At 39.1% G+C, this 15536-nt stretch overlaps 1 protein-coding gene and 1 long non-coding RNA gene across 5 annotated transcripts in view; one reads left to right on the top strand and one right to left on the bottom strand.

Annotated features, from left to right (window-relative positions):
- Nucleotides 1-13283, top strand: part of LOC120525164 (myosin-7-like) — a 36360-nt gene extending 23077 nt beyond the window's left edge. The window contains exons 32-39 of the mRNA XM_039747243.1: nucleotides 4170-4294; nucleotides 4803-5111; nucleotides 5291-5494; nucleotides 5615-5911; nucleotides 5991-6095; nucleotides 6191-6286; nucleotides 9836-9970; nucleotides 13152-13283. Coding sequence (XP_039603177.1) covers nucleotides 4170-4294; nucleotides 4803-5111; nucleotides 5291-5494; nucleotides 5615-5911; nucleotides 5991-6095; nucleotides 6191-6286; nucleotides 9836-9970; nucleotides 13152-13172 — 1292 coding nt within the window. The 3' untranslated portion in view covers nucleotides 13173-13283. The remainder of the gene's footprint in view (nucleotides 1-4169; nucleotides 4295-4802; nucleotides 5112-5290; nucleotides 5495-5614; nucleotides 5912-5990; nucleotides 6096-6190; nucleotides 6287-9835; nucleotides 9971-13151) is intronic.
- LOC120525207 overlaps nucleotides 1-15536 on the bottom strand; it is a 97673-nt gene that overhangs the window by 62610 nt on the left and 19527 nt on the right. The window lies entirely within an intron of this gene.

The following is a 15536-nucleotide window of genomic DNA, read 5'->3' as shown; positions in this document are numbered from 1 at the left end:
AGTTGCCGTACGCGTAGATTTATGCATCTGGATTTTTTTGTGCGTACGCACCTTTCCGCTTTTGTCTGTATGCCATGTTTTAGTGTGAATTCTACACACAGCATTATCCATGAGTCCCCAGGGCTGTGAAGTTGCAGTCATAAAAATTCTGACATAACTCCTACTCCAGCATTTGAGTCTCAAGTGCTTTAATTTGCAGGACTACAACTCCAGTTGTTACAATAGCTTAAGGTCATGTCACATTAGATGACATTTCTAGAGATTTTCAGTTGTAGCCTTCATTTACATCATCTTAGTGAGTCAGAGGCAGTTGGCAGCGCACTCTCATGAAGTCAGACATGTAATATGACATGCTGAATGACTCCATCTAGTCCACCACTAGAAAAATCAAAAAAGTTTGTCTATGATTTACTGGTATCAATTTGCAGCCCTCTCTTCCAGAAGATGTTCTTTAATAACAGATATGATTAATGGAATATCAAAAATTAATTTACACTTCTATTTAGAGTACAGAGAATAAAGCTGGTATTATGTTTATTTGGGTAGAAATAAGGTTAACTTCATGGGCAAAGTGATTAGAAGTCCTGTATTTCCTAAAACAACCCTATATATTAGCCCTTAGGTTCCTGGACTTATTTCAAAAATATCCTTACCTCATATTTTATACATTCAAGTGACTTATGTACATTTTGCACTGTTCAGGTTGTTGCACACAGGCACTTGCTAGCTGTTTATCAGTGAGCTACAGTTGGTCACCAGCCACATCAATCCTTTTCAAACCTCAAAGAAGATATGACCACTTAGATGTTTTGAGATCGCAAAGCTCATGCCTGTGTCAATATGTTCATTGAAAAGTTAGCTTACAGTTTAGAAAATGGCACTGAGCCCAGCATCTAACAGCTAAGTGAAAATTTTATTTCATTCGTTTATTTTTAATTATACTACAGCTATCTGGGACTTCTCTGACTAGTGTTGATTTTTAGTTTGTGGTCAAAGGGTAGCCTATTTCATTATTTTTTTGTTGTCATTGTTATTTGAGAAGCATAAGGCTTTGTCTACAGTTCACTAATAACTATAGTCTGTATCATTGAAAAGGCTGTGTAGAACCTTGTTCTTCATCTGTGGAATTACCTAAAATCCCCCTACTGACACTGTGTGACCATGAGCAAATCTCTTGACCTGCCTGTGCTCCAATTGTAAAAACATAAAAAGAAATGTAACCAATTGTATCATAAATGTTGTTAGTAACCTTGGATTAAGGCATCAGCCATATGAGTAAATGTAAATTTAATTCAGTGAAAAGTCAAGCAAAATGGCACTTTTTACTGGCTAACTGAAAAGATTACAATATGCAAGATTTCAAGGCAGCTCAGGCCCCTTCTTCAGGCAAGATGTAATGCAGAAACTGGAGTTCCCTGTGTTTATATAGACAGTAGGACAGGTATAGCATTGGAAAACCTTTAAGTGGGTCAACTTAAATATAAAAAATAATAGAACCCTCCAGGCTAAGATTCATTTAGCAAGAGAGGAGAACAGTGTATAGTCAAGATCTTTTGATAAGATAAGTGTCCAACAAAGTCTTTTGAAGATTTTGAGTTTTCCATACTATGTGGATCTGCAAGCAGGTTGGCTGGGACAGTCCGAGAGATGTAAACAATCCTCATATATCGTCATAAAACTCTTGTCTCGATTTAAATTTGTTTAATTTTAGCATCAGTTTAACTTCCAATTCCTTTCTATCTTTCTGTATTTTGATGTTTCCCATAAGCACTGTGACTGTAAAGTCTTCATAGTGTCCATGGGTGCTGCTCCTACAGGAACATCCCTATTGCAATGCTTAATGTGGAACCTGTAAATTCATTCTTTAGTGGAGTGTTTGTCCAGCTTCTCCCACATAGAGTGCAGTGTTGGGACATTTCATACAAAGAATTAGATAGACCACATTGGATGATCTGTGGGAAAATGGTCCCTTTATGTGATGTTCTAGTCGGCAGTGTGGTATAACTATATGATCTATATTATAAATGTGAACACTTTTTACATCTTTAATGTAGGCAGGGAGATGTACCATTATCTGTTGGTTCACTCAAGGAGCTTCGGACATAAGGAAAATCCAACCATACACACGTATAATATTCAGTTTGCAGAGTAACTTTGTACTAGGCTATCTGAAAGGCTAAGAAACCCCCTGTGTGGGGGTGTTAATGGGGCTGAAAGATATAAATGTACATTCTAATACCAGCATCCAGAAAGTATTCACAGCGCATCACTTTTTCCACATTTTGTTACGTTACAGCCTTATTCCAAAATGGATTAAATTTATTTTTTTCCTAAGAATTCTACACACAACACCCCATAATGACAATGTGAAAAAAGTTTACTTGATGTTTTTGCAAATTTATTAAAAATGAAAAAACTGAGAAATCACATGTACATAAGTATTCACAGCCTTTGCTCAATACTTTGTTGATGCACTTTTGGCAGCAATTACACCCTCAAGTCTTTTTGAATATAATGCCACAAGCTTGGCACACATATCCTTGACCAGTTTTGCCCATTCCTCTTTGCAGCACCTCTCAAGCTCCATCAGGATGGATGGGAAGTATCGGTGCACAGCCATTTTAAGATCTCTCCATAGATGTTCAATTGTATTCAAGTCTGTGCTCTGGCTGGGCCACTCAAGGACATTCACAGAGTTGTCCTGAAGCCACTCTTTTGATATCTTGGATGTGTGCTTTGGCTCGTTGTCCTGCTGAAAGATGAACCGTCGCCCCAGTCTGAGGTCAAGAGCGCTCTGGAGCAGGTTTTCATCCAGGATGTCTCTGTACATTGCTGCAGTCATCTTTCCCTTTATCCTGACTAGTCTTCCAGTTCCTGCCACTAAAATACATCCCCACAACATGATGCTGCCACCACCATGCTTCACTGTAGGGATGGTATTGGCCTAGTGGTGATGAGTGGTGCCTGGTTTCCTCCAAACATGACGCCTGGCATTCACACCAGTGAGTTCAATCTTTGTCTCATCAGACTAGAGAATTTTGTTTCTCATGGTCTGAGAGTCCTTCAGGTGCCTTTTGGCAAACTCCAGGCAGGCTGCCATGTGCCTTTCACTAAGGAGTGGCTTCCGCCTGGCCATTCTACCATACAGGCCTGATTGGTGGATTGCTGCTGAGATGGTTGTCCTTCTTGAAGGTTCTCCTCTCTCCACATAGGACCTCTGGAGCTCTGACAGAGTGACCATCGGGTTCTTGGTCACCTCCCTGACTAAGGCCCTTCTTCCCACTCCTGGGAAGTTTAGATGGCCGGCCAGCTCTAGGAAGAGTCCTGGTGGTTTTGAACTTCTTCCACTCACGGATGATGGAGGCCACTGTGCTCATTGGGACAGTGCAGCAGAAATTTTTCTGTAACCTTCCCCAGATTTGTGCCTTGAGACAATCCTGTCTCGGAGGTCTACAGACAATTCCTTTGACTTCATGCTTGGTTTGTGCTCTGACATGAACTGTCAACTGTGGGACCTTATATAGACAGGTGTGTGCCTTTCCAAATCATGTCCAATCAACTGAATGTACCACAGGTGGACTCCAATTAAGCTGCAGAAACATCTCAAGGATGATCAGGGGAAACAGGATGCACCTGAGCTCAACTTTGAGCTTCATGGCAAAGGCCGTGAATACTTATGTACATGTGCTTTGTCAATTTTTTTATTTTTAATAAATGTGCAAAAATCTTAAGTAAACTTTTTTCATGTTGTCATTATAGGATGTTGTGTGTAGAATTCTGAGGAAAAAAAATGAATTTACTCCATTTTGGAATACAGCTGTAACATAACAAAATGTGGAAAAAGTAATGCACTGTGAATACTTTCCGGATGCACTGTATGTGTAAGAATTTCAAAACATGATAAAAATTAGATGTATGAAATCTCAGGTATAAGCCAGTCTAACAATCACCATTCCCAACATTCAAACAGGCACCAGCCTACCTCCTCACTATACTCCCCATTGGTTTCAGAAGAATATGGCAACCCTAGTCATGGGACAAAGTAATTGTTCACTTGTATTTGATTCAAATCAAGTACAAAACATTTGCTTAGCTGTCTTTTCTTAAGATATCTTAAGCAAAGATACTAAGTTACTAATAGATACAAACCACTTGGTTGCTTCTTGTAGAGGAGATTTCAGATCTTACCGAACAACTTGGAGAAAGTGGCAAGAGCATTCATGAACTGGAAAAAGTCCGCAAGCAACTGGAACAAGAGAAAGTTGATCTGCAGACATCTTTAGAAGAAGCTGAGGTTTGGTGCTACATTGTTTTGCATGTGGAATTTTTATGTAGGTAGAGCAGTAGCACAGTGGTTAGTGCTGCTGCCTAATACATCTCATAGCTCTAGCATCCTGCATTTGATCCCATACTTGATTGTTGCCCATATAAAGTTTGCCCCTTTTTCTTCATGCCTGTGTGAGTTTCTCCTTCTGATGCTTTGGATTTGCTCATAAATCCAGAAGGACATGTAGTTCAGGCCAATTGACTGTGAGTGTGTGAGTGGGTATGTGGATAACTGAACCTTAGAACAGATCAGTTTCCTGTTGGTAGTTGGTTTCTGAATTGTGCCCAGTGCTGACAGGATAAACTACTACTACTAATAAATCCTACACGACCTTCAATTGCCTTAACTGCATTTCCGAATGTTATGTTATGCTGTAAACAGTTAACCTGAAATGATGTGTAGTATGCTAACAGATATACTCATTTGAATATCTCAAATATACACATAAACTCTTCTGTAATATCAACTCCATCAGGCTACTCTGGAGCATGAGGAAGGCAAGATCCTCCGAGCCCAACTTGAATTTAACCAGGTTAAGGCTGATATTGAGCGGAAGCTTTCTGAGAAGGATGAGGAGATGGAACAGGCGAAAAGGAACCACCAAAGGGTTGTGGATTCTCTGCAGACCTCACTGGAATCAGAGACTCGGAGCAGAAATGAGGCTCTAAGGATAAAGAAGAAGATGGAGGGAGATCTCAATGAGATGGAAGTTCAGTTGAGTCAGGCTAACAGACAGGCTGCTGAAGCCCAGAAACAGCTTAAGAGTATCCACGCTCACCTAAAGGTACTGGAAGTTGAGAGAGGCTACTTTTATAGTCTCTAACAATTTGTTTTAGTTACAAGATTCATCTAATGCTCTTACTTTAAGATATTATTCTGAAATGTACTGGTTATGATGGTTTAACTGTGGTACATGTATTGAGTGTATGACATATGCCTCCTTATTCTCTTGCAACTCCATAGGATGCCCAGGTTCAACTTGATGATTCTCTAAGAGTGAATGATGATCTTAAAGAGAATATTGCAATTGTGGAACGGCGCAACAACCTCTTGCAGGCCGAACTGGAAGAATTAAGGGGAGTAGTGGAGCAGACTGAAAGAGCACGCAAGCTTGCTGAGCAAGAGCTCATCGAGATCAGCGAGAGGGTCCAGTTACTGCATTCTCAGGTATTAAAGTACAACTGCATTAAAACAGTCATCACAATGCATTTGCATTCAGTAAATGCCTTTATTCCTGTAGCATCTACATGCTGACCCCATGGGAGTTTAATTCCATCTTCTTTCCAGAACACTAGCCTAATTAACCAGAAGAAAAAGCTGGAAGGTGACACTGCTCAACTTCAAACTGAGGTGGAGGAGGCTGTGCAAGAGTGTAGGAATGCAGAAGAGAAAGCCAAAAAAGCCATCACTGATGCAGCCATGATGGCAGAGGAGCTGAAGAAGGAACAAGACACCAGTGCCCACCTGGAACGTATGAAGAAGAACATGGAACAGACCATTAAAGACCTGCAGCACCGGCTGGATGAGGCAGAGCAAATTGCCATGAAAGGTGGCAAAAAGCAGCTGCAAAAGCTGGAGGCCCGTGTAAGTGTAGTGAAGTATTTGAACCTTACCTTCTGCAGTTTATTTTGTGTCTTATAGTTTTACAATATACTTTGTTAAGGTGCGTGAACTGGAAAATGAATTGGAAGCAGAACAGAGAAAGAGCATTGAGGCTGTGAAAGGAGCCAGGAAGTACGAGAGGCGCATCAAAGAGCTCACCTACCAGGTATCTGAATGCTTCACATGATGTAATTCACAAAAGAATTCTGAACTGGTTTACTGAACAACTTCTTCTCACCTGCTTTGTTCTTGTTTCTACAGACTGAGGAGGACCGCAAGAATATGGCTCGCTTGCAAGATCTGGTTGATAAACTGCAACTGAAGGTGAAGGCGTATAAAAGGACTGCCGAGGAGGCTGTAAGTATCTCACTTTTCAGTTTCACTTAAAAGCTGTAGAAGTTTGCAATTTTTGAATACATTTTAACAGATTATGACAATACTTTAAAAAAAAAAAAACAGCAATTAAAGAAATAAAACAAATTATCCAGAATGTTCAGATTAATTTAATGGGTGAGCATATATTTTTAAATTAAAAGTGTTGTTTTCATATTTTAACAAATATTTAAATGCTATGATGAACTTAGTTTATGTTAGCAGAGTGACAATTCTGTGTATACTTCAAAATTGTCTCCAAATATGTAAAAAGGTGAAAGCAATTGAAGAGGTAGAGGACTTTCTTTTTCTTTTTCTTTTTTTTTGCATAAATTTCATTACTAATATTGCTGTGTGACAGGACCACCATGATGGTCAGCCAGGGAGGCAAGACTTCCCTCTGAATAGGAGCAGTGAAGATCTGGTTTCTCACTTGCATCCCAAATATAGTTTAATGTGCAGAACCATTCCCATTAATGGCTACTTTAGAAGTTTCTTAATTAGGTAAATGATAAATGAACAGTTTCATATCATGGAGAAATCTAGGGTTGATTGTTAAATACAGTATGTGTTGAAGAGTATGTTAGTTATATTTGGTGAAACTAACTGGGGGTGTTTCCTAATGGGCATTATTATTTTTCCCATTTAACATAATGGGGAATAGTTTTTCGATGTCTGATTTTTCATTTTCTGACCTGTTTTCAGGAAAGGATTACGATTGGATAACAAGAGTTGACTATGTATGTTAAGGTATAATTACTAATCATGCATCATGGAAAGGAACAGACAGTTTAATTACTAATTGTAACTTGGGCCATGAGTTCAATCAGGAGTGGGTAATATGGCCAAAAATCCATATCATGGCATAATATATGTGTTGTTATGGACGGCTGGGTCGCCCCTGCTGCATATGTTCCTGGGGGAGCAAACATGGACAGCTCAGTACCTCCCCTGGGCTGCTTGGTGGCAGCCTCCTGGACCGACGATGATTTTCCAGCCTCCCGCCTGGCTCTATGGAAGATGGAATCTTCCACAGCCTGGTTGGAGCTGGGGTGGCCGCTAGGGGGTGCTGTATGGTCTAAACAACCTGGCTGGACGAGTCTTCAGCCCCACACGGAATTACCTGGAACGCTTCTGGGTGGGATATAAAAGGGGCCATCCACCACCACTCGGGAGCCAGAGTTGGGAGGAGGAGGACTAAGCTAGAGTAGGAGTGGTGGTAAAGGAGAAGAGTGTTTGGTGCTGTTGTGATTGCTGTATTGGGACTGTATGTTACCTTTGGGTCACGGGGAAGACGTGTGCCCATGGGGGAAGAATTAATAAAGCCTCTGTTTATTTTGTATGTGCCTCTGCATCAGTATGTGCCGGGTCAGGCGCTATATAGCGCCTTATTACAGTGTATTTCATTTTTGGACTGAAATGTTATTTTTAACAAACACAAATGTAGTAAAGATTAATTGTTACCACAGACATGGTCTCTTGTCAATGCTATGCTAGTCAAATAGATTTGATAGCAGGTATTTGAACGGATAAAGGTACAGCTTCTTACTCAAGCATGCCGACACAATAAATGGCTTTTTCATGTCCTCTCCCTGTTTACATTGACTCACTAATCAGGTTGAACTGCATATCATTCTGGGTAATAAGGGGCAGGCTCACTTATTGCACACAGTTCACATGTAAGTCCATACACAAAGACATTACCTTCTAAGACAATAATGTACCAGCGTAAATTCACATTTCCTGTTTTGTTGCATGCATGGATTTGCACTTTTTGTGATAGGATATGTTTTACATTTAAATTGTCTAAAGGTTTTCTACAAGTTTTGTTCTGCCTTATTTTTTCAAATCAACATCACAAGAATTTCATCCAGCATACTGGATCAAGTTATTTATGATCCACTCTTAAATTCAGTGCTAGGCATTTTGGGTTGGCATGATGGCTTTTCTATGGCTTCTCAGTCTTTGGTTCCTGTGTAACCCAGGTTGTCATCTAAATGATGCTGTATATGTAATACATCCCTGTATGTAATGATGGAATATTTTTAATGAGTATTTTTAAAAATGTATACATTCATGCCCATCCACTCATAACTTTAGGAATTTAGAAAATATATAATGAATTAATGCCAAACGTTATCATAATCAATTCATTCATCAGATTGGAGGGCCACTGCAAACTCTACTATTGAAAACTCGGTAGTGGGTAGGCAGGCAGTTGGCAAGGGTCTCTGGGACTGTGACTTTATTTTTTATTTCCTCTTTTACATGTTTAATTGCCACCATTGTCAAATGGCCATAATTCATCAGTTCATTAGATACTGTTGGTTTCCATTTATGTGTAATCTTGTTCTTTCTGTTTTTTAACAAATCTGAATTTATATGTGTACCAGTTCCATATTTAGTAATTAGTGTAATCAGTACTTGTATTTTAACTGAGTGTTGTTCACAACGCTCTGCACCTGCACCTAAAGAGTGCTATAGAAAGAAATAAGATGATATATTATATATTATGTTTATGTATGTTTTTGTGCTTGGATAGCAAGTAAACCTTCGTTACATCTAAAAGTATTTATTAAACATATAGGTGATGCAGTCTATTTTTATATGCATTAAGCCTTGGCTCAGAATATTTTGATTCGGTAGGCAGTCTTTATGATTATTGTCATTAATATCCTTGTTTCTCTCTAGTCTGGATATGACGTTAATCTACATCCGCCCCTACATGTAGGCCCTCCAACCTGCAGGGAAAAACTTGGGGTTGGTGGCAGAATTGGCACTTCAGCCACCATAAAAAAAAACCTCACACTGTTCCACTCCATCTGAACTAGTGTGGTGCTGTGGTATCACCCGTTGCATGGCTGCACTTGGGTCCTAATCTGGATCCTGAGTTGGTTTGTCGTTTGATGGGTGCGGCAATGCACTCTATCAGTGCGCGCTCCTAACCTTCTCTAGTCTTGATGTCTTTGGTGGCCAAAGGGTGAATTAAAGTTATGTTGTTCAATCAATCAATCAATCAATTGATTGATTGATTGATTGATTGATTGATGTTGTTGGTAGAGACCTATAATAATTTGAAGAGAGAGAAATTCAGGATGGGGAAAAACATACTGTACAACTATGTCTAAGTAGTTATCCAAAAAAACAGAGTTACATAGAGAGAAAGAAAAGCTGGAGCTGTCTTCATTGCAATGGTCTGAGAACCACACAGGCTATTTGTATTTACAAACTTGTCCAACAGAAGTTCTTTCACCAGGGACAGCCAAAGTCCTTCTCGAGTATAGTTAAATGTTAAGCTAAATAAAAAAAATGCCTTATGTGTAAGCCCTTAGAAAAAGAACAGTCTTGACAGGAAGAAGCAGCTGCAAATACCTGGATTTGTAAATCTGATGCTTGAGCTACTTCGTTGTTAAAAAATCTCTAGTTTTAAAATTCAAATAGAGCTGCAATCAATGTAACTATTGTTCACTTATACTAAGTAATTTATTTTGTTGTGTTAAGTCATCATCTGACGTGTCCACTTTCTTGATTTAGGAGGAACAGGCTAATACAAACCTGGCTAAGTTCCGAAAGCTGCAGCATGAGCTGGACGAGGCTGAAGAAAGAGCTGATATTGCCGAGTCTCAGGTCAACAAGCTGCGGGCCAAAAGCCGAGATATTGGTGTCAAGGTCAGGTTATATTATTTATCTATCTATCTATCTATCTATCTATCTATCTATCTATCTATCTATCTGTATAGTGTGTTATGATAACAGTGAAAACTGAATGAACAAAAATTATCCATATATATATGTATATATATGAAAAAAAAATCATTTTTGAATCAATAAAAACAATCTGATGCTACATTGAGCCCTGATCTTTGAACATCTCCCTACCATAGGCACAGTCTATGCCATGTTCTTATATTGGTTATTTTAGGAAAAAAACACAATGCAGTGTGTGAATCAGATGGCTTCATATTGTAATGCTTTAGCCGTAGTATTGGCTGACATTTCAGGTTATAAAGTTTAGATTTTTTTAGTCAGCATTATCTTAGCTTCCTTCTGTTCATTCTGTTCTTCAATTTAATAAATTAAAGCATCATCCTGCCATCTCTCAATGTTTAGAATAATCAAGATATTTTAAATAATAGTATGTTTAGGTTTGTTAATAAAAGACAAAATGGAAATGTCAATGCAGGGATGACTTGAGTTCCAATGTGCCTTTGTATAGAGTCCTAACCCCTGCTTTTCTGCCTGGGTGGCTTATCCATATCCCCACCTCTTAATTATCACACCAAAGCAGTGTTTCTCTTTCTTTCATTGTCTGTCATCTGGATGTTTTACCCTCTCATTTTCCTGACAGTGAACATCATAGCAATTTACTTCCTGATTCTTGACCCACAATAGCCCTGTCTGGAAGCAGACACTTCTGGGTTCATGGTGTGATACAACATGTTTGGGGTCTGTGGTGGTGCAGCATATTAAAGAAAAAAACACTGTGGCTTAGGCTTGTGGGTGTTAGTCTGGGTACATACTGCTGTGAAGCCGTGTGGTCACAGGTCATTCAGATGAGATGATTGGTTGTTTAACATGCAGGTGCGATCACTTCATCATTTCTACATTAACACCCTGTGGGTTGTTAGTGAAAGCACCAGCAGCCATAAATGTATAAAGGTGTCTGAGCAGAACACAGACAGAAAAGGAAAGAGGGAAAAAGGATCGGTCGTTTCAGAACAGTGATGTGTGGAAACTGACCTGGGGTTCAAGAAGTGTAACATGAGAATTGCTGTTTGTTTCTTGTTGGAGTGGGACGGAAGGTTTGAAACAAGTTGCTAGAGCAGTAAAGGGGTGACATCTACTGCTGAGACTTTTCTGAACAGATGACCCAAGATGTGTGCTGCTAGAACCCGGAATTTTCTCTGCAGGTTCTGAAAGAAGTGTCAGAGAGTGAGAAAGGGAATCCGAGGCATTGGAGCAATGGAGCTTTTGAGCAAGTGGGAGGAAAACAGCTGTGGTCTTCGTCTGGAAGTAGCCTTACAGCAATGGGGCCCTGGGCTTCAGAAATTGATGTAGACTTCACTAGACTTCCTGTTCAAGTTTTCTAACTGGATGGTTAGGCACTATGAATGAAAGATTGGTTTTATTGCTTTTAATGTTTGTTGATCTCTTTTGGAATCTATTTTTATGAAGAGTATTTTTTTAATTACGGAAGCAATGATGTCATAATTTGTTTATTATTAAAGAAACACTATATTTAGTTATTTTGACACTGTATAATTAACTGCACTAAGCAGTTTTAATGCACAAACCTTGCTAGTTTAGGTGTTCACATTGTGCTAGTCCATCGCGGTCATGACCGTCAATGTCATGAGTTCATGTAGATACCAAGGCTAATGGCAACTTGGACATCAAAAATGGATGGCCCCCTTTGGCTATAAAAACATCAGGCTAGAACTCCCCATAGTTACATCTGCTATCCCTGCACCTATGGGCTATGTGTAGCCTTACAGGGCTAAAGAGGTCAGGTGTCTCATGTAGCCCCAAAGCTGCCTCTATTCTTGAAGGAACTGTGTGCTGCCACCTATCAACCAGCAAGACGTGTTGCTTTATCTACTAACTTTAGCTTTTCTAACATATAAGGGTCAGGAAAAAAAATCCCCCAAACTAAAAATCCCAAGACTTCACTGGCATTTCCTTGTTCACACATGTCCAGACGACCTGGTACTTTCCTTGGTCAACTCCCAGTAAATGCAGGGTGGAATTCTGAAAGAGCTAAGATTATTGATGTAAGTTTTTTTAAGGAAAATATCTTGGTTAGCAGCAGTGGTCAATTATTGCATTTGTTATATTTATTAATTTTAATTATTTTTTATTTTTTGTATAATGTATTAATAGCTTTTAAAATGTATGGATTGGAAACTGAAAACTGAACAACACCTGATTCGGTATGAAGGATGAGGAACATGAAAACATTTGCTTCTGCATTAGTACTTTTTCCAAAATTTGCACAAAGCTCAGCTTCCAATAAATCAGTTCCACTCCCCCTATTTCATCTGCACTCCACTCCCATCCAAGTACATCTCTTCCATTGCTTTTGAAAAAGAGTGGGCATGGCGTGTATGCCATACAGGTACACTCAACAGTATTCAGGCTTAACAATTTCGTTCTTGGGTTGGATGTCAAGTTGTCTCCTTATTTCAAAGTCTGTCCAATATCTTGATACACTTCAAACAGTGTACTTTAGAAAACAACAACACATCACCCAAATGATCAGGTTACAAACAAACAGATCTTCTTATGTCCACTGCACAGTTTCTTATGAGTGATTCTCTGTCATCCAAATTGGAACATTAAGATGTGCAATATGTTTGTCTATCAAATGATGAGGACTATATTGGGGGCTGTCAGGGACCAGAGAAACACTAAGGTAACAAAAAGGAATGAGAAGTCTGTCCTTTAAATGACACTAGCAAAGAAAGAGCAACTCTGCATGTCTATACAGGGAGTGTTGGGAATTTGGAAACGGTCATTTTATGTTCTGGATACAACACCTTCGGGGAACAACAAGTGAGAAGTGGGATTTTAAAATTGGTTTCACATGCAGCCGAAGTAGTTTCTTTGTAATAATAACGCTGTCTGCACTGAGCTCTCCGTATAAGTAAGAGAAGCGCTGCCATTTCTGAGCCCTCCCGTGTGACATTATTCCATGTGCTTGCTTGACTATGTCACACAAACTCCAGCGTGCTTTTCTGTCCAACATCTATAATATTCAGCTGTGCACTTGTACTATTAGCAATGAGTTTTTTTTAACATACATAATATCAAGTGTATTTATACTAATTTTCCTTTTCTTTTCCTCTTATAGAAAGGAATGGTTGAAGAATAAGAACCCCAACAGAAACGTTCTCTTTATCTCCTCTCTCTGATGTTTAGTCTCCTTGCAGTGACTTCACCCCTTCCTGTAAATTGTGTAGAATAAACTGAATTTCAAACTGAATATCTGCTCCTCATGTGCTCTGTTCCTTACTAATACAAAGTCCAGACTGAGACCGTATTTACAAAGTGTCATCACACTTGCCTCCAAAACAAGCAGATCTTCTTTTGTGTAGCATTTCAGATTTTAATGAAATACTAGAAAACATGCAATACCTGAATCTCAAACTTAAATGAAGGATCTTGCTCTTGAGAATTACATTTTAATATCAGGCATTACTACAAGAAGAGTATCTTTGAGTACAGTATATCACAATTTATTACTTTATGATGATTTCATTAAATCCATTCAACCATCATTTGAACCTGCTTATTGTCAAGAACTTGTAAATAATGTATTAACTATGTTTGAATGGGTTATTCATTTATTAATAACCTTTGTTTAAAGTTTATGCAAGATATTGTGAAAGAATATATTCCAGAGGAAATTAAATATGGTTCTTGAAATCTGTTTTTAACTAGCTCCCTTCTTTGACGTGAGTTTTACATTGTCCAATAAGACTGGGGGACTGATCTTATGTTTAACTGCACTGACCTTTGCTATGACCTGACTATTCTTCAACCTAAAGATATGCTTTGAGGTCTGCACGAGAGTACCTGTCATCTTTAGGGTTGCTACACTTATTTTGTTACTCTGATTGTATTCCCACCACATACACTCACCTACTCTTAAATTTATTGCGCTCGTTTATTTATTTGTTTCTTAGTATGCATATCTTTGGGACATGGTGGCAAGCACACATTCCTCACAAACGGTGAATAATTAGGAATCAAACCGAGCCTGCTCAAGCTGAGTGAGCAGCACTAATCACTGTGCCATCTGCTTCTAATTAAAGTGATCATTTAATTCATTAGTAAAGCAATGCACGTCTTTATAAGCAGTTGTGAGACAATTCTTCAGGTACAGATGATAGGTTCTTGTAAAGCTTAGTAATACTTTTCTTGATAAACTGTGGATGCTATCACCAAAACAGGGTGTCACTCAAGATACTATATTCAGTCGGAGAAATCCTATGAGTGTGTTTGAGATTCCCCTGGGTGTCTGAGGGCAGCGTATTGTGGCCTCACATGAGAAATGGGGAGCACAACCAATCTGATCCTTTCCAGAACATTTCTACAGTGAAAAGAACCTGCAGGTGCTTTTTTTTTGGAGGGGTTTTACCCATATGATACAAGGGATTTGATGACTTCATCTGGGATCCAGGAAGTGCTCACCAAGGGGAATCCAGAAGCAGGATGGGGCACAGCTTAAAAGGACCTTCTTCCCTTGAGTCCACTAAGCTTGGAGTTTTAACGTGGCAGTTGCACAAGGCCTCAACTAATAGAGGAAAGGAAAACAGCTCACTGGTGACAAGGAGAAAAATGCCTACAGTTGTGCTTGAAAGTTTGTGAACTCTTTAGAATTTTCTATATTTCCACATAAATATGACCTAAAACATCATCACATTTTGACTCAAGTCCTCAAAGTAAATAAAGAGAAACCAAAAATATTATACTTTGTCATTTATTTATTGAGGAAAATGATCGAATATTACATACAGTATTTGTGAGTGGTAAAAGTATGTGAACTTTTGCTTTCAGTATCTGATGTGAGCCCCCTTTGCAGCAATAACTGCAACTAAACGTTTCTGGTAACTTTTGATCATTCCTGCACACCGGCTTGGAGGAATTTTAGCCTATTCCTCCGTACAGAACAGCTTCAACTCTGTGATGTTGGTGGGTTTCCTCACATTAACTGCTCGCTTCAGGTCCTTCCACAACATTTCTATTGGATTAAGGTCAGGACTTTGACTTGGCCATTCCAACACATTAACTTTATTCTTCTTTAACCTCTTTGGTAGAACAACTTGTGTGCTTAGAGTCGTTGTCTTGCTGCGTGACCCACCTTCTCTTGAGATTCAGTTCATGGACAGATGTCTTGACATTTTCCTTTAGAATTCTCTGATATAATTCAGAATTCATTTTTCCATCAATGAAGGCAAGCCATCCTGGCCCAGATGCAGCAAAACAGGCCCAAACCATGATACCACCATGTTTCACAGATGGGATAAGGTTCTTATGCTGGAATGCAGTGTTTTCCTTTCTCCAAACGTAACGCTTTTCATTTAAACCAAAAAGTTCTATTTTGGTCTCATCCGTCCACAAAACATCCTTCCAATAGCCTTCTGGTTTGTCCACGAAATCCTTAGCCAACTGCAGATGAGCAGCAATTTTTTTTTTGGAGAGCGGTGGCTTTCTCCTTGAAACCCTGCCATGC

Source organism: Polypterus senegalus, chromosome 1 (assembly GCF_016835505.1).
Source record: "Polypterus senegalus isolate Bchr_013 chromosome 1, ASM1683550v1, whole genome shotgun sequence".
Classification (NCBI taxonomy): Eukaryota; Metazoa; Chordata; class Cladistia; order Polypteriformes; family Polypteridae; genus Polypterus; species Polypterus senegalus.
This window is presented reverse-complemented; position numbering and strand designations above follow the sequence as displayed.